The following is a 26090-nucleotide window of genomic DNA, read 5'->3' on the forward strand; positions in this document are numbered from 1 at the left end:
AATATAATCTGAAATTACAAGATATTTTTCCAGATTCGTTTTGACACATGGACTACCTTGTACAACGTAAACACCATAAAAATCAAAGTGTCTCTGCAAATATATTTTCAAACAAAAATACTGAAATTATCAACTACTGAATGTGTAAAACCAAACTTTTTGGAGTTACTAACTGGCATATGTGGCCAAAAAGATAGGATTTTTTTAATCTGTTGCATAAGGATCTGTACACGCGATATATAGTTATACAGAGATTTGTATCTTAATTTCATTAAACTACCAAGATTAGATATAAAGCTACTTTTTGACCTACTCCTCGCTTTCTGAAATTCAAGTACTAAGTAGATGTCTTCAAGACTGCAGACTTGAGCAAACACTGTTACAATATAATTTAACAGATCTAAACTATTTCTACAGAGAAATGAAAGGGGATCTATTACCTGCTTGAGAAGTTATTACATTTCTCATAGAAAGGATGACAGTTAAGTATTTCCAAGTTTCCCATCCACTTCCTAAGTCTCTCCTCATTGTCCCTGTTAGAAGACTCTGGTGGTCAACACAAGACATTTGTGTTCGGAGAATTATGTTTTTATCAGATGCTTGCAATACGTGATCACTTGAAAGGCTGGCACCATTCAGACAAATAAATCATTACACTCACTCTGAACTACAGCAACACAAGCAAATATTACACTGCAGAAATCACTTTGCTGGATTGTTTTCCAGCTTTCTAAAATATCAGTGTCACTCCAGACACCTAGCATCTGTCCTGAAGAACAGAACACACATAAACCTCATCCCCTCGCAAGAATCAACTTCCACGGAGGCAAACCTGCACAGACGTTACCACCAGCCGTTCCCTGCCCGCGTTCCTCCCGCCGACACAGGCCACTGGGGAAGCAAAGGCAGCGCAGGCACTCAAACATGCCAGTTGCACACACCAGAACACTGCAGCAGCAGCTGATCCCGGTGCTTTCCAGCCCGGTGGCGTAGCCCACAGGGTGCTGAACTGGTGCTGCTGCCGCACCTCCTTTACCTTCCCTAACACTGCTGCCATGGGACCCACGCTACACACCTCGGTTACTACTCGCACACGGAAACTGTTGCCAAGCTATGATAGCGTCTCTCCTCCACCCCTTGAAACTGCAGGACAAAAACAGCAGAAAAGCAGCAAGCGGATTTGGGGCTGTGGGCAACGAAACAGCCCCTAGAGACAAACTAACAGCACTTGCATTAAGCAATTACTCCACATCGCTATTCCAACAGAGGAATCTCCAAGCTGCACCAACACTACAACAAACAGTGCAAATTGCGTGCCCTTAAATGTCACCTCTTGTTTTCTTCAGATACACACCCTTTCAAATACCTCTGCAGCAACTGAAATCCTCCCCTAGTAAGCAAAGATTCCACACTGCCAAAGGCCCTGCTACAGAAGTGAAAGAAACACCAAGCTTACATTTTTGGTCTTCTTGCTTTACAACCAGTCTCAGCCATGTAATGTCTGATGTCACTGGAGTACCAGTATGTGGAAGTACTATGGGAATTGTAGTCTTTCCTCTGTTGTGCAATAACTACAAGGTACAGGATCCAGGACTGCAACTGTGAGCCTTAGGAACTGTCCCCTTCACACACAGGCTTACAGGGACTGCCTGAGAAATACAGCTGAACTGGGGTACCTAGCCTGGACACGCTTCTCAGCTGGGAAAGAAGGAAAGTATGTGGGAGGTTTTGAAATGCATCTTCTCCTCCTTCCCACACAAGAAATAATTTCTAAGCAATTACTCTCAAGTGATCACATACTTCCAAAACCATTTAAGCTGTAATCAGCAACCACGACCCAGTGAGGAAATTTTAATTGCTATAATACACATATAATAAGCAATATATGTATAAACATTCTGCTTAACAGTACAAGAGTTCTTATGACAAGTTCATCGTCTCTTCTGCCTCTGGGGTTTTGATATTTCCACATGAAAAAATAATTCACTGGAATTAATGTTTTTTGTCAGCAGTGATGAAGCACTTGCCACTCCTGTTCCAATCTCCCCACTGAAAACCATCATTCGGCTCATCCCAGCTACGTAACTACGAAAGGCTTGCAGGGAGAGCAAAACATGCCCTATGCTTCCTGTAACAAAAATTTAAAATAACCTTTATTTTAATTGACAGCTTGCTTTCATGCTAAAGTGCTGTACCTCACTCACCTTCTCCCCACTTCCAAACATATTGACAGTTACGTTATCAGCTTTTACATATTTTTCCTTACAAAGATAATTATTTTCCCACAACTCTTTGCCTTAACTCAGATGATGAAATTTCATCCTTCCCACACATCACCATATTTTTAGTACTATAAAAAGAATGAAAATCTAATTTAAGCAAATAAAAAAATCCAGAGACAATGGAAAAGGCTAACAGACTAATTTTCATCTTTTTGAAGAAAACACCATAAACCCTACAAAATATATTATGTTATATTATATTATACAGTTTAGTTGCTCGGAAGTGTAGTCCATCATCAGTCAAGCATTAGTCTTGAGACTAGAAAAAAAGACTAGAAAAAAAGAGAAAGTAGAGGGCTAACAAGTTTGGCTAACTTTTTTAAAAGCAAACCTCAAGCTGCCCTTCAATATACACTTAAGTCATCTGAGTTAAACCTAAAAACACAATGTTCACCCTGAACAATACAACTGCCCCTAAATGCATCTTACAGAAGATGAGAAAACTCCTATGACAACTAGAAGTGTTACAGTGGAAATCAGAAAACCATTTGGTCTTAAGCTCTTCAACAACTTAATGCAGGTAAACTAGACAGAAGATCCTAAAGGGGGGGTGGGGGGGGGGGGGGGGGGGGGAGACGACGACCAAAACCCAACCCAAAATGCACACACACACCCCACTTTCCCTAGAGTTTTCTTCTGTTCCCAAGGCATTTTCACTAAGTTACGGTAACAGCACCTTGTTCTGTGAAGTCCTTCCCTCACTGCTATCACTGTAGCACTTACCACTGAAAGCACATAACCTTCCCAAAATGTTGTTTAAGGGTATTCCATATAGCTTTTCAGACACAGCAGTAAATAGGAAATGGTTACCCCTCCCTAAAAACCTCAGCCCTTGTTTACATTATTGCTGTTCTCCCTCCAGTTTCCACAAAGCTGTAATGGTGGGCAGACTGTGGCTGTCCTCCTCCAGTTTCTCCAACTGCCTGATATAAGCACAATTTTAGAATGATAACATATATAAACACGACACAGGAAGCTTTTAGACCCTTTTCCACATTTAGGTTTTTGGAATAGCGTACTTGCACCAATGCTGCCAATAGTACACATTGAATTAATGTGTTTCAAGAAAAAAAGATCAAAAATCTCAAGCCACATTGACAAGGGATTAAAGAAAACTGAGAAACCACAAACATCGACAGTGTTATGGCAGCACAGTACTAAAGTACATGCACTGATTTTAGTGATGTGAGTAGACCCCAGTAGCTTCAAATTAAGACTGACAGCAGAATTTCACACACATTTGGCCTGGGCAAGACGGGGGGGGGGGGGAAGAAATCCAGACATGAATCCACAAAAACACTTCAGACATAAATTATTTCTGCTAGCTTGAGAACAGCATGTTACAGAAAAATCAAGACAGCCTTTTCTGAAGGGCTCACAGTCTCTGTAAAAGCGAAATACCGCACAGGCAAACATGGTTGAGAGGTTTGATGTCAAAATGTAGCATACCTCTTTGCTACCATCCAGCTGAAACTGTACACCCAGTAATAGTCTTATAAAGTACCTACAAGCAGTGTAGGTACACTGTCCTCTCAAAGTAACATGTAAAATGCCCCTAGTGCCCACGCAGAACCATGTAAACAGCACATGGCTTCAGTAGCAATGGTTGGGAACAACAGGACAAAAGCTGCCAAATTCCCCTGCCCTGAAAACACTGGAGAAAACAAGCCTCATGGAAAAGCAGGATCACCACAGGCTGTGAAGAATAAATCGTACCTGTGACTCTCATCTGGGCAGCATTCAGACACCCCCTGAAAATTTCAAAGGTTTCAGCAATGCGTTAACAGGGGGCAAACATACTAAAAATACTAATATTAAGCTAGAAGCATTTGTAAGGGCTTTTTAAACTTGCTATCTTCAAGTAACTCAGTGTGAAGGTGTTGCTCACACACAATCTCCTAACATCAGCCTGGCCCCAGCAGCGTGAATGCATTCCGGTAATGATCCATTGAAAAGAGCAGACCGCAATGATTTTAGTAACTCAGTCGAACATCTATTTATACAGCAGACTTAAATAGTAGCAGTCATTCTTCCCGACCCCTTACCATACCGAGACAACTTCTTTGGCTTTTTACTGTGACAGGAAATTTAAAAAAACATAACAATTAAATCAGACACTGCTTCCGGGGGTGGGGGAAATAACCAGGAGGGAGAAAAAACCAAAACAAAACAACAAAAAATTTTTCCTGAAACCAAAATATCAGCCCCTCCGCAGTTTCTGAAAGGGCCTCCTGCCTTGCTCCATTGGGATTTCGAGCTATACTACTTGCTTATTTCACAGCTCTCTTTATCTCCGTGCGGAAACGTCACTGGGGTTTGGTGCCAGCCCGGCTCACGGCTCTGTAGCTCCCGAGCACGCACATACCCGTCAGGGTACGTGTGACAGGCAAGCGGAGGAGGAAAACAGCCTTGTACTTTCGCAGATACGTGCTTTATTCACCTTGTTCTGCTCTACCGGCAGCCACAGGGGTTCCCCTCCCTCCAGGGGAGCCCAGCAGCCGCGCGGCAGCTCCTCACAGGGCACAGGCCGGGTTCCTCCCCTCACACGAGCGCAGCGCCTCGCCACCTCCCCCGGCCGCCGCACACCCCCTCAGCTCCGGGGCCCGGGGCCCCGGGCCCGGCCCGGCAGCAGGAGGGCAGCCACGACGCCTCACCTCTGCCCGGGAAGCCCCGTCAGGCCGAGCGGCCGCAAGCTGCGTGCTACCCATCACCATCTCTATCCTGCCTCCCGCCGTGAGGGGCCGGGCCGGCGCGTGCCGCCAGCACCGCCCCCCCCCCCCCCCCCGCCGTTACAGCCGCCCCAACGGCCGCACGGCGATCGGGCGGGAGCGGCAAGGGCGGGAGCGGGAGGTCAGCGGCTGCCGGTGGGAGAAACCACTGCGCGGGGAAAGGGGGGGGGAGGCTGGAAAGGGGAGGCGCGAATCATTGTGTAGTGGGAGGGGGGGAACTGAGGCGGCGAGGGGAAACTGAGGCAGCGAGGGGGGACACACACTTAGAAAATGGGGACTGGGAAGGGGTTGGCCCCTCGGACAGCGGGTCCCTGTTTTCCAACTCTATTTAGGCTGAGACCTGAGCAGCCGCCATGCTGAGGGAAGCGTGAAAACCTGACAGAACCGCATCACAGCAGCGCCTGGTTTCTTTCCCGAGGAGGTGGAGGGGCTGTGTGGGCTTGCTGCTGGGGGCTTGTTTCTCAACATTCCCTCATGCCTGCAGAAATAAGTTACTAAACATGCTGCTGAGGAGGCTGCGGCCCTTTGGCTGACGTGAGGAAGCGGTGGGTTGTTGGTCACCCCTTTTTTGGCTGGCCCCACCATGGCTTCGGTGGGGTTCCCCAGTGGGGTTCCTCGCTGTTCTTCGTTTGGCCCCACCTGTGCTGGGGGAGATTTGCTCTGCCATGGATCATCAGCCAGGCAAACACTGCTGCAGAATCGACCCTGCGCCCACACGGCTAACAACCCGGCCTCCCAGCCCCAGCCGACGATGGAGCAGGCAGTGAGGGAGAATTACAAACCCGAGAGGTTAACGTGGATTGGGGCTGCCCAGTTCCTGCCACGGCCTTTCTCCAGAATCTAGTACCTCTTTATTTTTAGTACCACCTTATTTTGCACCCTAACCCCCCACACTTGTAACCTGCCGCTGTCAAAAAGGCTTTCAAATACGTTAAGTGTAATAAGTAGCTAAGGGTAATTTGCTGATCAATCAAGTTAAGCAAGAGGAACGAACCCATTGTGGTGGTCTTAAGAACTTCCTGTTTAACAAGAAGAGACATGTCCACAATGTTATCTTGCTACACCAAACATAGGAACGTCCTGTTCGACAAGAAACCACGATAACAGAAGAAGCAGAGGGGCCTACCGAAGATGTCAGAAGCGACCTTGGTGAAGATAAAAGAGCTGTTCAGCTTGCTTGAATTTGCGAGCCTTAGGTGGAGCTGCGACTCCCTGGCCACCCAGCGCGCTGCTTTTGCTTTCCTGCCTTAATAAATATTTAGTGAATTTATTTGGACTCAATTTATTTCAATTTAACTATAACATTAAGAAGACAAAAGAAACGTGTGTGAGCCAGAAAAGATTCATGGCTTCCCCAAACAGAAGAAAAGTAGTGTTTATTCAGGCTGGGCGCATACCGGTACAATAAAACTATTCTGAGGAGACTTTGCACAATGGGTGGCAGAGGAAAAGCTGCTTCTGGCAAAGCGGCATCAACATGGGCAGCACAGTCTTGCCTTTGTCACATTCACAGGATCCAGCAGGGGTGAAGCACTGCAGTTTCATTTATTTTTTCAGCAGAAAGACTTTGTTAAGAATCTCAAACCTGACAAAGGGGTGTCGAACAATGTAAGACGTGTTTCTTGTCAGCAAGCAACTGAAAAAAATATTGTTGTGTATGCTCACGCAAGGCAAAAAAAAGGTAGCACCTCTTTCAGACGAGTCACATATAAATTATTGCCACAATAAAATTTTAATGAGATATTCTACAGATTCATTTTACAGCAAGCATAAATAATTTTAACCAATATGAGCATTTTTCACAGGCAAATTTCCTTCACAGTAACAGTGACACTGCAACAGTGGCAGAACATGCTTTGGACGGTTTTTGTTACAAACGTGCATGCAACAGGAGGTTTTTGGTCAGAATGGGATGTCACCTGTTCATCTCTTTCATCACGCCCTTCCGCACACGCGTAATTCCAAGAGCACGCACGGAATGGATTTATTGTAATACAAAAATACATAGGGCTCCTATAAATTACTGCAGGTTGATGGGGTTAGGAGGCACAGAGCTGGTTGGCTTTGGGGAAGCAAAGAGGAATACATTGACTGCAGAAGCAAGAAAAAGTGTGAAGGCAGAAGAGCAACAGGAGCCAGAAAAACACAGCAAAGAAATGCTGAAGTACTGGGCTGCTCTGAAAACCCAGAGGGGATGGATGGTAGGTGGAAAAAAACTCAGCTAGAGACAGCAGCAGGAATGGTGTTTTGTATGGGGGTTACAGAGAGGTCTCAACAAGCGTGGTGGTGAAGCAGTCAGAGAAGAGGATATGGTGAAAATCCTCACTGGGGTACATCAGGCTAAGCCAAGAGAACATGTGGCATTAACTCTTTCTCCAGGGACTGCAGCTTAATGCTGAGGGAAGGAGCAAAGGTCAGAGATTGGGACACACTGTCCCTTCACCAACTTTATGGAGGGAGTGAGGAAAACCCTGCCAAAGGCTGCAGGAAAGTTTGGAGAGTTTTTCTACAAGATGACAGAGCAAAAAGACACATGCCAAAAAAAAAATCCACCCCTCAACTGTTGCTGGCAACTGGAGGGCACGTGCTTCTAGTAAGGGATTATTCTGCCAAGCACCAGTACACCAACACAATAGCCACTCCAGGGCATGCACTATGCACGTCATTTCTGTAGAATACCACTTTCCTCTTCAAAACAGTTGTTTTCAGTCAAGGAAGCATGCATGACTGAGGTCAGGAGTGGCAGAGGAGCTGGCTGCTGCTGGCTGTGCTCCCTCTGCCGGCACCGAGGCAGGGGATGGGACCAGGATGTTGGAGAGCTTTCCCACCAGGGATGCCTTAAAAATCAAGGTCTGAAATATCAAGTACAAGGTATTCCTCTTCCTGAACATAATTAGCAGTTAGAGTGGTGGGAAAAAAACACCCACCCAATCAGCAAGTTTAAGACGAAGCTCAATGCAAGGACTAATTTGCAGTGAACACTTTAGCCTGAGTATCTCTTACACAAGAGCAGCATGGTCTCCATTAAAAGTAAGATTATAATACCACAGAATGGTTATTCCAAACAGAAACATTCAGTGCAAACAACGGGAAAACTCCTGCTTGCTTCAGCCTGAATGCACACTGCGTCCTATGTGAAGCACAGTCTGAGCAAGCAGTAGACTGAAAATTTAGCAGGAATCCAACCCAACCACACATGGCACCCCCAAAATAAATGTGGGATAATCTCAGGAGGAGCTGCGCTGCCCTGCATACGCTCTACAGGTCTTCCCATAGCGCTTAACAGATTATCCTCCTGTCCCAGTGACCCACTGCTGGGTTGGGTTCCTGCTGTTTAGTCCCAATTTGAACAATGCGTAATACCCACACCCATCAAACACCACAAACAACAGCTGAAGGCAGAGGCACCTTCCCAAACTTAACACACCAAATATATTCTCAATAAGGCAAACAGTGATTCAACATTTATTTACTAGCCCGTTTTGGCCACCACTCGGGTATACCTGCAGTGAGCTTCACTTTATCACCTCCTATATTTAGGTAGAGTGGTTCATTTATATTAGCTAACCTCAGCAAAGCTATACCAAGTTCACTTCCTCCAACCCGCAGCTTGCCAGCCGACTTTCCCGATTCAGTTAAGATCTCAGCGCCCTCAGGAATGCCGTCCTTGGGAAGCGGAGCTGAAAAGCGGACTGGCAGCAGACGTTTGCGAATGACGCCCATGTGGTGGGTCCTGGCTGTCAACTCCTGTCCGATGTAACAGCCTTTAGTAAAGCTGATGCCATTCATGTAGGCCAGGTTTGATTCCAGCGGGAGGGCTATGCCAGGAGGAAGATCTTTCACACCTTCAGGAATTCCTAGGAAAAGAGTAAATGTAAATTTTTCCACAGGTAAATGTGGAAAAATTTTCAGTATTTAAGATTTCTGGAGTATGCTTCCTCTGTAGGTTGTAAAACCAAGAGAACTCATAAGAAGCAACGTGAAATAATGAACTTCTGAGTACTCTGGTTTGGGCCTGAGTGAAATCATTAGCCATAAACGGTTAGCAAAGATTACTCTTAAGGGTAAACAGAGCCACACTAGAACCTAACTTCACAAAGCTTACAGCACCTCATAAGCATACAGGTGGAAATTCAAAGCACCTGGAACAATGCAGACTCCCGTACAAAGGCATCAATGTACATGTAATGCCAATGGCAAGATCCTTCTCACCCACACTCCCCCACAAGCAGACTTTAATTTACTCAATAAGAGCTATTTTCTTCAGAGCTAAAGAACGTGAGTTGGCCAAAGGTCTTTGCTAAAGCACAAATGCTGAATGTCTGTATAACGAGCCCTTCTTTTTGTGACCAATGACACAAAAATAGTATTTTTTTGAAGCGGAGTGTTGGACCGAGCCTTCCACAGCAGTTGGCGTTTCAGGGAGGCGGCACACCACCACAGTCCAGACCAGTCTGACCCGTTAGCAGCTAGCTTTTCCGAACCAGATGGACTCAGGTTTAAGCAGAGGACTATTGTCTTCCAGTCTGCCCATTAATTTAATCTACTATCTGCGTGGACACAGTAAAATCAACGGCAGCTCTGTGCAGGCACAGGGGCTCCTAGGAGTGAGTTCCCTCTCAAATCAACTGTCTGCCCCTTGGCCTCTGAGTTAACTCTGCAAATCCAGTCATACATTTTTAGGAAAGTCAGTTAGGGTGTTTCTTTCCCTTCCTTAGCAACAAGGAAAACATGCAGACTGTGCGTAATCCCCAAATAACAAAATGACTCAAACCACAGAAGTTTCCCTCTAAGAAAATGAATAATCCTGCTTTTCTTTCACTGTGAGCCTTCCCGACCCACTGCCTCATAATCTTAGTAACAGGAAACTGTACCCAAATACTGACTCAGCCGCCAGACAGAATTATAACTACCAGATCACTTTTTTCCTCAAAGTAGCAAATAATACCTGTATTATTAACAAGCTAAACACACTGAGACATACCAATGAGGCTTTTATAATTTATTCCTCTATCAGTGTACGGACTCTGATAATAACATGAAACTGTGATAAAAAATAAGTTTCCCAAAATCCAGTGACACTGACTGAAAACAGAACTTGGCTTTACCTTGTTTATACCTGTGCCTGTGGTAATCCTGAATGTTTCCAATATGACTCCCAGGGATAATCTCCGATAGATTTGCTCCTTTCTTTGTGATCAGTCTCCAGCCCATGACTTCTGTTCTGGGGTCAGGAGTTAAAATCAGAGCCTGGTCTGCACATTTAGCGAGAGAACTGGCAATGTCTCCAGTCCACTCCCCGGGGATGACGGCCCACAAAGAGAGGTCAAGGCAGGGGGTAATGTTTACTTTCCTCCGGATCTTGTACAGTTTCAGATGTTTTTGTATGGCATCCAGCACGCTGCTGTCACACTCCAGCAGGATGTGCGGCTCTTCTTCTGGACTCTTATGAAGCCTAAAAAAGTAACACCTACAAGGTCAGAAAACCAAACCCTGCAGCAGTAGAAGCCAACATGCTGTATCTTGATCCTGGTGCAAATCTAGATATCTGGGGAATTTCACCAAAGACTGCACGCAAGAGCAGCACTCATCTCTCCATAGTGAAATGCTGAATGTTTTCAGCCATCCATTCTACTCCTTTCTAGCAAATACTGCCCTCACCTGTCCTGGGGACAGAACCCAGTCTGGCCACGCAGTCTTCCCTACGCTTATCTGAAGCAAGGGGATTTTCAGCAGAAGGAAAAGCTTCGTTCAGCTGTGCCTTCCATCAGTTACACCGTTAACCTGACCTGACAGTGTGTGCAAGCCTGATTTTTCATTAATTGACACCATATCCGTGTGAGGTGGCTGTACAGTGTAATTATGTCACATGCCATACGGTGGTGACAGTGACTGGGCACCTGTGAGGTAGCGCAAACACCTTGTTTTGGATAGGGCCCAAATGTTCCCACAGGCCTGGGGCCTGCCCTGAGGACCGCTATATAATTATTAAGCTCATTATGCTTTTCTGTTGGGGAAACTCACAGAGACTGCAGGTAGCGATGGAAAATATACAGGGTAAGCGCTTTTTTGCACGTTAATTTATAAAGCTATGCCAGAAATACCGTACAGTATGTGTGACATGGCCGCAGGAACCACCTGCGAGCACGGAGAAACCCGCCAAGGCCGCGCGTTCGCGTTTCCATAGCAACAGGACGCGCCCCCCCCCCCTCCCCTGGCAGTGGTCTCACCCAGCCCCTCCCCGCCCCTCCGCTTGGTCTCACCTGTAGAGGATGACGTCATAGAGGCAGCGGCCCTGGACGTTCAGCGCATGCGCATAGAGCGCCGCGGCGGGGGGGGCGCTGCCCGCTGCCAGTCGCGTCACGTCGTTAGTGAGCAGCCCCTGGAGGAAGAGGGCGGCCTCGGCGCCCCGCACGTCCAGCAGCGCCCGGCCCAGCGGGAAGCAGGCGGCGGCCCCGTCCCCCCCGCCCCGCCACAATCGGCGCAGCCCGGGTAGGGCTGTTACCGCCGCTGCCGTTCCCGCCCTCACCAACATGGCGGCGGACAGGCCGAAGGTTGTCAGGGGGTCCCGCCGCCGTTCGATGCCGCCGCCGCCATCTTGTGTGTGTCCGCGGGGACGGCGCCACCTGCTGGCGGGGAGGGGACACCGCGGGCTCCGCCCCTCCCTCCCACCGGCTCCGCCCCATCCCCGCCCGGTCCCGGGTGGGCATGGGCCTGGCGGCGATCAGGTAGCCACCGGGCATGGGCCTGGCAGCAAGTGGGTAGCCACTGGGCAGGGGCCTGGCAGCCCCCAGGCAGCCGTCAGGCAGGGGCCTGGCAGCCATAGGGTCGGAGGACGTTGGCAGCAATGCAGAAGCTGGTCCCAGCCCCCGCCAGCTCTGCCCTGTGGCTGTACGGAGGGCCAGCAGCACTTCACCGGTCCCCGGCTTCCCCTGCCATGGAGGGAGTGCGGGAAATGGCCTAAACCAAACCCACCTACTGCAGTTTTGTTGTATGAGTCCTCCAGGCCACCTCTTCCCTGCTGTCCTGGCTGCTCTCAGCGTTCCTGCCCCCTTAATCATCCTTCCCCCGCTGAGCCTTTAATCCCCTGGAAGCCTCAGACAGCTAGGGTACATACCCATTCTCCTCCGGTGATGTTTTGGCTAGTGTGCTGGAAAGTACTTCTCCAAAAGTTCCCGTTTTCCACTCCTTTTTAACACCCCGTAACTTCTGTTTCTGTAGCACCCATCAGCTGCCCCCATCGTCTTCTAATACTCTTAGAAAAACTGTCAGTAGCTCTGTTTTAGAATAAATGATAGTGTTTGACAGTGGGGATTTCTACTAAGCAGCATTGCACAGAAACAAAATCACGTTAGAAGCATGGAGCTGAAGGTGCTGTCCGCTTGTCTCTTGCACATTCATTAGTGCTATGGGACGTGGACTCTGAAGGGCCTGGGTAGCCTGGGGTATGGCTGCAGCTCATTAGGCTGGAATTCATCCCACAGTTCAAGAAATGACTGTGAGTCATGCCTGTCATTTGTGATTGCTTTTCTCCAGTTGCCACAATTCAGTTTACAGCCATTCTGCCCCTTGCTGCTGCCAACACCAGCACATGTGCATCTCTACAGGGAAGGGCCTCAACTGGCCCAGAATGAACCCTGCAAAAAGGAGCCATCAGTGTTCATCCGGACAGGCAGAGCCCTGAGTGAAGGATCTCAATTATCAGGAGCCACAAATGCGGTGGCAGCAGACAGCAAGCTGGCCCTTGGGCTTTCCCCCATGCTCTGGCAGTGATAACCGTATCACATATCCCTGTTTGCAAGGGGGACAGATCAACTCCCGGTGACGGTGAACAATGCGGTGTGTTCACCCCTGAATTCAGCACTGGCCCTGCTCTGGAGGTGATGCTTGTCAAGCAGCTGCACAGGCAGAGCAGGTGAAGAAATGAAGACAGGCAGCGAATGTGATTCAAGGTGACCTTGGCATGTGAACATGCTCTGCCCAGCTGTTGGCATGTGCTGTGTGTAAAAAACCGGGCTGAGGAAGCCTGCCTTCCTTTAAACCAGGGCTGAAGATACAGAGAGCTGATGGAGACCAGTCTTTCCTCTGTACCTCTCCACGTCACGGTGAGACCATGAAAGCTACAGCTTCCTCTTATTCCTGATACTGCACCCATGTCAGCCTGATGAATTGTCCCCCCGGACCTTTGCCGTTTCTAACAGTGTTTGTGGAAGAAGAGCTGGCAGCACAGGGTGGCAGGGTGACAAGATGCAACACCCCTGGCTAAGCCCTATCCCAAAGGGGACATCCCCCAAAATCCCCTCTTGGTGGAACATTTTTCATCCAGGCAAGTGCAGTAGGGCAACTCAGAAACTTCTCACAGCTAAGAAACTGGTGAAAAAGGACAGAGATTCTCTTGTCTGTTCCTCACCAGTCCCTGGGCAGTTGCACAAGCTGATGGCAGCCTCTTGCTCCATCAACTTTCCACTTTCTGCTCTTGCACTGCCTGAAACCCTGCCATGTCTGGGGCTTGCTGGCTGCTGCGGCAGCAGGACAGCCTGAGGCTGTCACCTTCGAGGGCTCATCCTTGGCATTTAGTCATCCATAGCTCATCTGCAGTAGCTTAACGTGAGGGTACCTGCTGTCTCTCTGCAGCCAGCCCTGTGGGATAATGCTGGGATAATAAAATTCATTTTCTCCGGCTTGTTTTCAGGGTGCAAAGCATGAACTCCCATCTATGAACCCACATGAGCTGCAGTTATTCAGCCGTAACCCTGCACATTAAATACTTCCCAAGCTGAGCCGCTCCAGGAGGTCAGTTGCAGGCAGCCAGCCACCGAGATGTGGGGTTGTGGTAAAACATAGCAGCACTTCTGGCACAGGGACAATATCCCACAATCTTGGAAAGAAAACCATGGATTGTGGCTGGCCTGGGCAATGCAAAGACCTGTGAAAAGGGGAAAATTGCAAGGACAACTGGCTGGATGCAGAAATAAAGCCAAGAGGCAGCTGAGTTTGCAAGGAGTGAGTCTGTGCATCAAAGGGGCAGTTCTGTACTAGCGGGGCTGAAAATGAAGGTAGAGCCGTTAATAACATTTCCCTAGGGAGAGTGATTAGGAGCTAGTGGGATGCTGTTGACAGGAATACTGTCTGCAGCGTGGAGCCGCTAATGAAAAAGATGAGTCTTGAGATCTTAGAGAGAATGGGACACTGGAGAGTCACTGGTATTTTTAGCCTGGCTTTCTAAAGAAACGAGGAGTTCTGCAATTGCTGTGTGTTCCCAAAACACAGACCGATGGAGGCTGCTTTTGTCATTCCTTCTACTGAGCATCAGACTCAGGGGCCCTATCAGTCTCTGGCTGTGCCTTCCCTCATGGACACTGTCCCCCCCACACTCTCCAGCAGCAGCAATTTGGAGGTCACCTGGGGACAAAAGATGAGGCTGCTCCTCAACTCCTCACTCACCAACTCCCTGCTGATGCCAGTCCCCTGAGCCATTGGGGCAGGATGTGGCTGCCTGTGGGTTGGGGAAGAGACCTCTAGCCTGACAGTGAGGGATGAAGGCTGCTGGTGAGGAAGACTTGCTACAAGGTTTGTTTCTGTATGACTGTGGCTAGCACCCACATGAAGCTAAGGTCAGCCACCCATGGGTGCCTGCATGACCAAGTACGGTACCAACCCAACAGCCAACAGCAATAATAAGTTCACCTTATTCTTCAGCCCTTGCTGATTTGAAGGACACCTTGCTATTTAGCAAAGTTTTCCTTTCTCTTGGGTGTTTTACGTAGCATTGCAAAGGATGTGACCTACAAGGCTAAAGTGCTTCTTACTATTGACTTTCCTTGTGGGCTTGTTAGAGGATCCTGCTCTTCTCCATCTCTTGGTGGGAGCTGGTCCTGCTCATGCCAAAAAAGTTGCAAAGATACCACAACTGCCAGAAAAACAGAAAAACCAGGTTTCTGTCCAGGATTTGTTTCCTGAAAACTGGACAGGGATCCTGTTCCTTAATGGGAGGAGCAAAGACTGAAGTTTTTCAGAAAGGCAGGCTTTCTCACAAGTGCTTTCCCATCGTTTGCTCAGCTTGAATCATCAGTTTCTCCCAGATTCTGCAAAGATTTCTTACTTCTAAAAGTACAGGCTTTCCTAAGCAGTTTCAGCTCCATGCCTGAAGGAATTCTAGGCAGTGATTCATCAGAGAGACAACACGTCCCAAACAACTAGAAGGTCAACTACTTCTTAAGGCAAAAATATTTTGCAGTGATTTATAGCCATATCTGGGAAAACAGAACTCTTACATGGCTAAAACAGGCAAATAATAGGTTGAGAAGAATTCCTTTTTATCAACACTCAGCACCCTTCTCACGGAAATGTCACACGCTTTACATACTGTAACAAAACCTAAGTTTTATTCTGTTTTATTAGTAATGGATGTGGAATAGCCAGTTGAGGAGTTGGACTGATGTATCTTTCTCTTTTGACCAGTGTTTAGTGTTCTAACTACAGTCCAGATGTAACATTTACACTGAAGAATACTTACAGATTCAACCTCAAAAAAATTCTAGTACAAATACAGTTAGTACATAAAAAAATGAACAACAAAAAAATAACAATCCCAGAAACTTTGTAACAGCACAAACTGGTTATGGCCTTGAGTTAAGTTCAAGTATTTCCCAGTGGAATGCAATGCAAGCAACAAGGTAATCTGGCTTTTACGTGGGGCATTCCTGGCCCTGAATGGTAAGAACAGAAATATAAGTGTGGGCACTTCATCCAACCAAGTTTAGTGGGAGAGTCAACATTTAGGATTAGTTCAGCTACAAAGCTAAACCCGTCTTGTGTGTGAACAAAACTACTAACCTGTGAAAAAAAAAGCAAAGCATTAATTATACTACTGGCATTTCTTCCGTGGCCGACATTGCCTGTCATCTAATTGAAATTCAGCAAGCTGTCAGTTTAGTTTGTAATGATTGTGATGGGGATTTTGCTTGTGGTTATGCATATTTTGCCTCTCTATCCTTTTCCTTCCCAAACTGACACAATAAAAGAAGAATTTTGCTCCTGTCCTGAAAGGAGTCACTCCTGCAGAGATATTATTGTATGTTGGTCGCCTTTGTGGCAGTGACTTGGTGGAAAGACATGATATCATACAGAGGCTTTAGAGGCCAGGGAGTGGAGGAGGAAGAGGAGAAATGGGCAACTCAGTATATGTAATAATAATAATAACCCTTTTTATTTCTAGGGCTGTCTGACTCAGGCTGGCTCCTGTGTGCAGCTCCTGTTCCCCAGGATCAGAGGAGTCAGTGGTGTCCTCCAGGCTGGCTGGGATCTTGCAGGCAACTTTGCATCTTTCCCAGGCAGCCCTTGACACTGGAGCAGTGCCACTGGGAATGTTCCCTTGTGCTTCTGTCCCTATCAAAATGGTTGGAAAACATGGGAAAGCAAGATCAGCTCCCATTCAGAAAGCATTTTACGCAAGGAAGTATTGCAAGCATGATAGATGAGCGGGGCTGGCTAGGACAGCTGAGAGAGTGGTTACCCTGTCTCCCTGCCTGACGAGGAGGTTGTATTGATCACCCAAGAGTCTGCCCTGCTTGGAGTAGTCATCAATATTGCGATTATTGACTCTCACTATGGAAAATGGCATGTGCATATTAAATGTGATGGTGACACCAGCCAGGAGGAGGCTGCAAATCTGCTGCAGGACTGACATCATTCAAGACCCCCTTGGTGCACCGGGTCTGCGGCATGAAAATAAAAAGGCAGTTTGGAGGAGGGCAGGAAGATCCCAACTGTACAAGCAGACATCTGAAGAGGGGAGCAATTGCCATGCCTGCAGAAGATGGGTTTTGGGGGAGGACCAGAGTGGCAGATGGGCACATGAAGAGGAGCAGAAGGGGAAGGTGGCCCAAGGACCAGCACTGCCACACTGCTGGGAAGATGTGGACTGGCTGGTGGTAGTTCAAAGACACCAAGGAAAACCATACTAGAAAAGCAGCCCTTGGAGAAAGGTTGATGAGGCTGGAGTTGTATAGTTTAAAGCAGACTTGAGGAAAACAGTCTTCAAAGACCCAAAAGCTTCTGCAGATGTTAAAGGCATAAGATCTTCTCTGTCTTTTGAGGAGAGGAGACACCAGGGGCTGCAGCAAGAGGAGTTCATGTTAGCCATTAAGGAGTCATTTGATGGTGGCAGCTTGGCAAGAGGATCGTTGTCCTTTCCAGCCCTCTTGCTCTAACTGTCTCTGAACCTGCAGCCGTGGAGCCCTGGGATCTCTTACTGGGCACTGACCAGCTGTATCACTGGGGCAGGGGGTATAAAATGGATTTAATGAGTCCATCAGGTCTCTGTGACCAGGTTCTGGGGTTTCTGGCTTAAAATCACCCTCCGCTTTCCCCACAGTGAGGTGTTTGCCAAGATGGTTTCCTGAAGCAAGAGCAAGGGAGGCACATCCCTGTGTTTGTTGGCTCACTGGTGAATCTGCAGGTCAGCAGGAGCCGAGGGGCTGGTCTGAGTCATCAGGAAACGCTCAGGCCATGTCTGGGGCTGAGGGAGGTATCACTGGTATGGGCAGGAGAAATCTGAAATATGGACTGCACAGGATAGTGCCTTCCAGCATTGCATGGGAAGAATTGCTGCTCATCAAAAAGGAATCAGAAAAACCCAGGCAGCATCCAACCATCACTCTCCTCAGAGTTTCCATCCTTCCTTGTAAATACACACTGTTTCCCATGGGACACAGGACTGGCAGTAAAAGAGAAGTCACACTGGTGTGGAGGACAAGCTTGTGCCTTGTAATTAATAGGGCACAAATTTCCACCCACCAGCACCTCTGCCCTCTGCTCTCCTCCACAGCAGCCCTGGGCTGTGGACCTGCATGCAATCATCTTCATGACAGCAGCACCATCAGCAACCAGCCTCTCCTGCACTGCCTGGCACAGCCCCAGCTCAGGAGAACACGTTCCCGCATGTGGGACAAGGACAAACAGCGCAGCTGGATATGTTTGCCTCCCCACCACTGTGGTGTGAACTTTCTGAGCCTTTCGTGCAAAATTCACGGCAGTAACACGCCGTGTGTGTGTGTTACTACTGACCGTTGCTGCTGGGGGGATGCACTGATCCTCCTCCTGGATGTTGTTGTCCATTTTTGAGGGGAAGGTCTCTAGCAGCAAGAGCAGGTGGCACTCCAGGCTTTTTACCAATGCCTTCAGCAGGACCAGGAACAAGCCTGAAGGTGTTCCCTAGGCTGTTACACAAAGCTGTACTGAATATTTGCAGCTGAATACCTCGTACAATGTTTCTTTGCTTTCTTTTTAAACCTACTTTTTCGCTGCCAGCGCTGTTTTCTAATGGCATGGCACGGCACAGCTCCGTCAAGGCCATACCCAAGTTCTCTGTGTGTTCCCCAGAATGACCAAAGGGCCTGGCCACCTGGAGAATGGGCAGCCTCAAGGCTTTCAGGGACTGATCTTAAGGACATGAGAAAGATGCCCAGCAGGAAGTCACATAGATCCAATGGATAAGAAATACTGGCACAGGGACCTGTACGTGACTTTGGGTGGCTGGCACAGCCCCAAAGGAACAGCTTGGCACAGGGACAGTGCTGTGTTCAGTGAGGATTTACCTCTTTTGTGTTAGGCTTGATCTTCAAGGCTCTGCCTGTTTGGGTTCTCCATGGTGGTGAATCAACCATTGGACTCTTCGGAGGTCATGAGAGCACCTGCCAAGCCACAAGCATCTTGGGAACATCTCAGGGATCAGACCTGCTCTGATACATGGCAGAATGGGGCAGTTACTGGTTTCAGCCTCTACCATTTGGCAGGAGATGCTCCCTCTGCTCCCAGTGATGATGTATTCTTTCTATTTTGTGTTACTGGGAGGGGAACAAAGCCACAGCTCTGCAGATGTGCAAGAGACATGGGATGAAACCACACAACAAAGCACATCCTCAACACTAGCAGGACCCTTGGAGCTCTGCAGTTCAATTTTAAAATGCCCCCAGACTCCTGTAGCTGCATGAAAACCACCCTAAAACCAAGCCAAGCTGAAAAAAGCTCCCCATAAACTAGGGAAAAGCTTCCTGCTACTGTCCTGGTCCTGTCCCCACTGAAGCCAGACAAGCAAGTGTGTGAAAACGGCCAGTTCCCCAGGTGAGGCTGTAGGCCAGAAGCCTACAGACTGCTCCAGGAAGAGATCAGCCACGGTCCTGGGCCAGCTGGGTTTTTCCAGGGGAGGTGAAATTACCAGAGGGTTGATATTACATTTATATATCTTTTTCTAGGTCTATATTCACACACACATGTTCATATGTGTCTGTATATATACATACATGTACACACACACATCACAGACACACTATGCATAGATCTGCCATCTGCCACTATTTATAAGGGTTTGATTAAACAGAAAAACAAATTTGCCAATGCTGATCTTCCAATCTCTACTAGAATTCAGCGAATAAAGAAGTCTAAACCCTTTATGATTTTGTTTTCCTGGTTGCATAAAGGCACTTTCTGATGATGTGAAACAGTAGTTTGTTAAAAACACTAACTGCAACAATTCCCAGTGCATCTGTAGCAAGCGCTACACAGGCACTGGTACGACGCAGTGTCACTGCTTGCTCCTGCTGCATAATGTTTGGATGTATTTGCTTTTTGCTTCGAAGCAGAGGAATAAAAGATGAAAACCTTCTTCAGCACTGTGCTATGCTTTTAGGTCTCTCCATGTAACACAGTCACTATGTTTCTGCCCCATAACCTGATGTGGGTGCCGGCTCGTGGCTTGTGGCATCAAATGATGCCTTTGTTTCCAGCAATGCCTGCTAGAGCATCTAACAATTCAGGCAGGACATCAGCTGTAAGTGTGTCCTGAAGGTTCATGCAATATGTCAGTTGTTTCCTCTTCTTATCAATGGATCAGAAATTAATTTTGATTAAGGATATTTAGTAATTAAACACTGTCAGACCTCTAGCCTTGTCATGCAGGAGGGGAGCTGCTTGCTGTCGGCCTGACTTCTTTCCTGAGCCACCAGCAGCTCCGCTTCCCATCACAGCACATTGTCCAGTCTCTGCTGGGGGTTCCAGTGGTGACCATATGGGTGGGAGATGCAGGGGGGTTTGCTATTGCTCAGTGGAGGTTTCCAGCTGGAGAACGTGTTGGAAACAGGGAAGAAATGGCTTTTGTAAATGCACTGGAAGACAACACTAAATTGGTCTGAAACTCCTTTTCTCTTTTGACTTGCGTATAAGAATTGCGCCTGTGCCCTGTGAAATGAATGCAAGACGATACTGAAAACAGAAACGAACCAAAATAAAAACCCCGCTTACGATGCCCTTTCTCCTTTTAGACGAAGCTATATCCATACAGACGTCTTTCCATCTTTACTGCTTGAGCTCCCTTTCTCTAAGCAGGTCTTGGGTTTAGCACCTTGTTTCTCCTGGGCGGTGTTGGCCCTGTTCTGCTCTACCATCGTGCCACCTGAGGCGGGACTGCTGGTTCGAGAAGGTTGCGTGTTGCCCTGGGTGCTGCCATAGCTCTGAAACGCTATGTCTAACTGCTCCTGGGCCACTCGCAAGTGTTTGTGAAGTGTGGACAAATCTGCCGGGAGGTTCTCATCCGGGCTGGTGCACTGCTGCTCCTGAGCAACGTTAGCCAGGTTCTGCTCGTGAGCCATCAAGCTGTTGGGGATCTTGGTGGACTTCTCCGATTTCACTACCAGGTTGTACTCAGGAGGGCAGGAGATGTTCTTTGGGTAGGCATAATTGTAGGGAGGCTGCCTAAAGCTGTTGATTTTCCGGCTGCGAATGGCATCTCGGATGGTCCCAAACCCCAGGTGAAACATCTCACACATGTTCAGCAATAAGCACAGGCAGCTCACAACGTACATCACCAGGAGAAAGATGGTCTTCTCGGTTGGCCGGGACACAAAGCAGTCCACAGTGTGAGGGCAGGGGACTCTGTTGCAGACATAATAGGCTTCTACCTCAAAACCGTAGAGTAAATACTGCCCTATCAAAAAGCAAATTTCAAACGAAGCTCTGGTAAGTAGCTGGAAGACGTAGATTTTCATCAGTCCTTCTTGCTGGATGCGCCTCCTCCCATCATGCTTTTGTGGCTCTTTGCTCTTGGGCTTGGCTTTGGCTTTCTCCTGTTCTGCTGTGTCGTCAGAGATCATGGGCTCCTCTTCGTCAGCCTCCATCGGGTCCTCCATGTTGCGCACTGCCTGCCAGTTCAAAGCAAACTGCTTCTTCTTCTTGAATCCCTTGAACTTCTTCTCCTCCTCCGCTGACCGGGCGATCCTGTGGATGGCATAGCCCAGGTACATGACTGAAGGGGTGGATATCATGATGATCTGGAAGACCCAGAACCTAACGTGTGACAGCGGCGCAAAGGCATCGTAACAGACGTTGTCGCAGCCAGGCTGCTTGGTGTTACAGGTGAACTTGCTCTGCTCATCAGAGTAGATGGACTCTCCCCCCACCGCTGTCAAGACAATGCGGAAGACGATGAGCACGGTGAGCCAGACCTTCCCCACGAAGGTGGAGTGATTGTGAATCTCTTCTAGCAGGCGGGTTAGAAAGCTCCAGCTCATGTTGGTCATAAGGGCTACTCAGTTATAACCTGCAGGATGACAGGGAAATAAAAAACATAGCCGTGAGTCAACGTCGGTGGCTGCAGTCAGCGACACAGCTGTGACACTGGCACATCTGTGACAGATGAAGTCACTTTATCTCCAAGAGGCATCCTTCACTGCTGCCACCCATTCTCCCCAGGACTTGTAAGGGACCATGACACAGGGCTGCCCAGGAGAGTGGAGCATCGGGGACATGCCACGGCCAGTGTGGGGACGCACCACACCACCATAATCGGAGGCAGGGATACCTGGTGGCACTAGATAAACACAGATCAATAACACAACAAGCCACAGCACCTACTAGATTCACTGTTACCCACTTTGTTGCCTGTTTCAAGACATTGCTCAGCTGCAAGAAGGCTTTGGGTGACTGTATAAGTGAATGCAAGGCACCATGAAAGCCACCTGAGCACAAAAAGGTGCTTAACTTGCTTGCACGCCATGGGCTTCAGTGCCTGAGCTGCAAGCGGGAGTAGAGGATGCTGCCCCCATCGCAGAGACTTGCACTGCTGAAATATCTTTCATTAGCAAACCCAGAAAAATGCAAAGAATCAGCAAAAGAATGGGAATATTTATGTTTACAGGCTGATGGCCCTTTTAAGTTCCTTTTGAAAAAAACAAAACAAAACAAACGTTTAATCAAATGCAGACTGCTTTAAAAATAAACCTTGAAAAGCTTTCAGAGAGAACCATGCATTTATTAGAAGACCTGGACAGCTGGGGAGGAAGAGCTTGTAATAACCATTTGGTGTTTAGCTTAACTGGCAACGGGGCCTCATCCCGAGCTCCCTGGGTGACCCCATGCATCGTTAAAGGCAGGAGCCAATTTCACTGCTTGACTGGCAGCAGCCCTGACAGATACCTGGAGATGAGAGGAACAGGGAAAGAACCCAGACCCACAGAGCACTGCGGTGGAGAACAGTGGGGCTCTCACCCCAGGGCAGCAGAGAACGGGCTCATCCTTTCTGCTGCCCTGCATCCCTCCTCTGAATCAGCCTCCATCTCATTGTGGAGTTTACCCATCTTGTTTCCCCGCAGACACCTGATGGCAGGCAGTAAATTAGGCATCTGCGAGCCTAAATCTCACCCATGAACTGATGCCAACCACTGCACCCAGAAGCAAAGAGTGGAGGTATTGGTGGCAGACGCAGGAGCCAAGCACATGAGCATGGACAGGAGCGAGTTAGTGTGGGGTAGCACATGGCAATGGGGTGTCATGGCTCAGCAGGAGCTGGCCCAGCACAGGCTACTCCCCTGCGGTCCTCCACGATCCTCCATGATCATGCAGAGGAAAAGAAAGGAGCTGTTTTCCATATGTTGAAAGAGTATGGACATCAAAGCTACCCCTCCATGATGCTCAGGTGAGCATGGCTGTGTGGAGGTAGATATCCAGGAGGGAAAATGATGCCATGAGACACGAGCCTGGTCCTAACCTGGCTTTGCACCACTTTTATATGGAGACACAAAATTATGCCCTAGGGTTTCTATGGCACAAGCTGGGCTTTGAGCCTGTCACCTGTGCCAGGTGCAGGGTGGGAGCAGCCACCAGCACCAGCCATGGGCACAGCCCCACATGGGAGCAAGAAGGGAAGTGTGCCTTGCTCTGTTCTCTGTATCAAGCCTTTCTGGAATGTGATTTTGCTCACACTGCTTCTTAGGACAGGAGCCAAACAATGCTGGTTTGCTCTGTGCTTGCCTTCACACTGACCCAGGAGGTAGCAGCATGGTCCAAGGCTCAAGATACAGTGAAATTCTTCCGCTGGCGAGGGCTCTCAAGAGCAGGCAGATGGAATTTTCTAACCCTGCTATTTCCAGATCAAACAGATCCTCTGCGAACCCAAACCCCCAAGTCTTCACACGCCAGACAGACTGTGGGAGCACTCTGCAGATGGTGTTATTCTTGTCCTGTAGCTGGAGAAACTGAGGCAGAGAGCAAAGAAACAGCTTACTCCAGGCTGGGTAATGAGCCAGAAGAAGAGGCGTGGAACTTCTCTTCTCTGCCCTTAACTCACCTGGCAAAAAACAACAGCGCTCAAAGCTGCTGGGACCAGAACCCCCATCTCCTGCTGCAAAAGCAGTGCCTCGGACCTTATGGTCAGTACAGAAATGCTGCTGCAGATAGGACAATTCAGCCACTGCAGAACGTGGAAAGCGGTCCCCATAGACCTTTATTTATTAAGGAAATCGGGTTTATACAGGGGTGAGATGGGAAAGCATCCCCTTTGAGTGCCTTTTTTGCTTCTTTAAAGTGGATACACTCTAAAGTGTCTTTAACCCTTCTTCTGCTTTGTGTCCCCATTCTGATATGGGCAAAATGGGGCGTTAAATGATTTGCAGGATTCATCTGGGCACTCAGCCAAGCTCCAGCTGACAGGGGGCTGGGAAGGGAAGACCCCGCTGTGTGCAGCAATGGCCCACTGTGGGACACGGTGCATCTGTCTGTGGAGCATCCGGGTCCAGCCAAGGCAGGGCTGGGGCTTGGGCCAAGCACACATCAGCTCCAGCCTGGCTGGTCCCATGCGGGTGTTCAGCTGCCTACCACCTCCCATGAGCATTCCCAATTAGACACAAGCCCCAAATTGTTCTGAAACAGGGGCTTCAAGTGCCCTGTAGAGCAGTTCATCTATAACTTCAGGGCTCACCCAAAGGGTTTATGAGCTCTACACTGAGGATAATTTTCCATTTTGCAATTGTAACTCAAGGACACAATTCCCAAAGCTCAGACTCACCTCCCAACAGCTGTTTGCTGCAGCAGGGAAGGTGTGACCAAGGTAATGATGGCTTTTTGAGTAAATATTCAAGTTTTGATCTGCTGTTAGTCAGGGCTGTTAACAAAGCACCCACTGTCTCCTCTGGGAGATACATTTTTGAAAGGAGCACCGGGCAGCACTGGTTCAAAAGACTCACAAACCTGAGTCAAGGAAATGGAAAGAAAATGCAAAACAACAGAAGTGGCGGGTTATTCCTTTGAGAAGACGATATCTGGTTAGCAGCCACTAGCCTGAGCTGTCAGTCCTGCCATTAACATTGCGGCTCAGCCCCCCATGCACATCTGGATCTGCCGGAACATCTGCCGGAAACAGCCTCACCCTGTTTCTGCATCCCTGGGACCCCGCTGTTGCCTCTGTGTATGATCACACCTTGACATTACACTCCTGTGTGTCCACCCACTCTCCTGGCACCGTATCTGAAAGCAGGAGCTGAAGAAAATGAGTTTAAAAACCTTCCCACAATCAGTTTGGTTAAACTTCCAGTGCTTTTTTGTGACTCACTGGCTAGAAAGATTATGTGATGTCAATGCTTCTAATTGCTTGGGGGGTGGGGGGGGGCGTGGGGGGTGTAGTACATCGTTCTATTTTGGAATCAATTATAAGGCAAACAAGCTTCCAAGGAGGGATCTGTTCACATCGCTTTTGTTCATGAATAAGATGGTACTGGGAAAAGACTGTCTCATCTCCTCACCACACCAACTGCCAAAGCACAGAAAAGGGATTTTTACATCTTCTGTGTGCTTCAGACTTAATTCCTCTGTGCAGTGGGAAAGTGACACAGTCCAGCTCCCTGGGGAAAACAGCCTGTGTGGATCTGCAGCAGGTAGGCGGAGTAGATTAGGTAGTTCACGTAGCTAAATTGCCTGCCGGAGAGGTCGCATGAGAGGACCCACCATCCCTCTGGCTTTGAAATCCATTCATTCATTCATCTAGCTTCACACGTCACCTCCAGACTAGCTGACATGCAGCGTATGAAACGCACGTGGGGTACAAGTTTCACTTTGAAACAGCGACAAAGGAGGAGTTGGAGCACTCAACCCACCAGCAGCACTTAGAGTGATGAAAATTGTGCGGAGCCAGGCACAGGAATGAGCTGTTGGCTCCACATTCTCATCACGGTTACTTCCCGAAACCCGCTGGCCCCTCTGTGCAATCGCAGGCACAACTGTTGGAACGGAGGAAACTTTAAAACCTGAGTCTAAAATAAGCAAAAGGAAATGAACAAATAAATAAACCTGTCTGTGCTAGCTGGATGTCTTTTCTGCACAGTTCCCGCACCGTTGCTTAAGCTGCAGGGAAAACAATGGAAAAAAATCTACTTACAGAGACATGGTGCTTCTCGAAGCGGCTTTCCCTCCTCCGGCGACATTCCTGTGCCACCAGCCCTCTGCCTTGCCCTAGATAAACTCCTGCTGCCTCGGCCCAGCCATGCCCCAGCGGTTAGAGAGCAGGGCTCAAGGGAAGTATTTAACGTGCTGTCAAACCCCGCCTCTGCAGCACCCACCGCTGGGAGGTCCCCCCCGAGCTGCCAGCACCCCTGCCACCATCACACCACCGCTCCCGGCCCCTTTTTCCCTCCCCAACCTTGGGAGAAGGAGGGACGGTGCTATGTATATCTACCAGGGAAGAAAGAGGCATTGGTTTTAAATCCAAACAAGACGCCGGGTCTGGTTTGAGGAACGCTGCCTGGAATTTAGCTGC

The 26090-nt window shown here is 48.5% G+C and overlaps 3 protein-coding genes across 7 annotated transcripts in view; all 3 read right to left on the reverse strand.

The window, feature by feature from the left end:
• Window positions 1–5114, reverse strand: part of LOC121086743 (meiosis-specific coiled-coil domain-containing protein MEIOC-like) — a 36094-nt gene extending 30980 nt beyond the window's left edge. The window contains exon 1 of one of the 2 annotated variants that reach the window (XM_040590897.1): window positions 4937–5114. The gene's annotated coding sequence lies outside the window, so the exon portion shown is untranslated. Of the gene's footprint in view, window positions 1–1456; window positions 1669–4936 lie in introns of those variants that run through there. The other variant, XM_040590898.1, reaches the window with a different exon arrangement.
• Window positions 5115–6720: 1606 nt separating this feature from the next.
• On the reverse strand, window positions 6721–11620 carry IBA57 (iron-sulfur cluster assembly factor IBA57). Of its 2 annotated transcripts, XM_040592659.1 has the most exons (4): window positions 11541–11620; window positions 11275–11393; window positions 10120–10466; window positions 6721–8868 (listed from the first exon to the last, which is right to left on the reverse strand). In XM_040592659.1, exons 1-4 carry the CDS (start codon window positions 11544–11546, stop codon window positions 8477–8479), a joined length of 864 nt encoding a protein of 287 aa, XP_040448593.1. In that variant the 5' UTR covers window positions 11547–11620; the 3' UTR covers window positions 6721–8476. The 2 variants fall into 2 exon arrangements, with proteins under 2 accessions (XP_040448593.1, XP_040448592.1); XM_040592658.1 differs by having other exon boundaries at window positions 11275–11619.
• Window positions 11621–15389: 3769 nt separating this feature from the next.
• The window catches only part of GJC2 (gap junction protein gamma 2), a 38416-nt gene continuing 27715 nt past the window's right edge, over window positions 15390–26090 (reverse strand). For 2 of the 3 annotated variants that reach the window (XM_040592238.1, XM_040592236.1), the window contains one exon: window positions 15390–21605. In XM_040592238.1, the coding sequence (XP_040448172.1) occupies window positions 20338–21585 (1248 nt within the window). In that variant the 5' untranslated portion in view covers window positions 21586–21605 and the 3' untranslated portion in view covers window positions 15390–20337. Of the gene's footprint in view, window positions 21606–25712; window positions 25818–26090 lie in introns of those variants that run through there. The other variant, XM_040592237.1, reaches the window with a different exon arrangement.

Source organism: Falco naumanni, chromosome 4 (assembly GCF_017639655.2).
Source record: "Falco naumanni isolate bFalNau1 chromosome 4, bFalNau1.pat, whole genome shotgun sequence".
NCBI lineage: Eukaryota > Metazoa > Chordata > Aves > Falconiformes > Falconidae > Falco > Falco naumanni.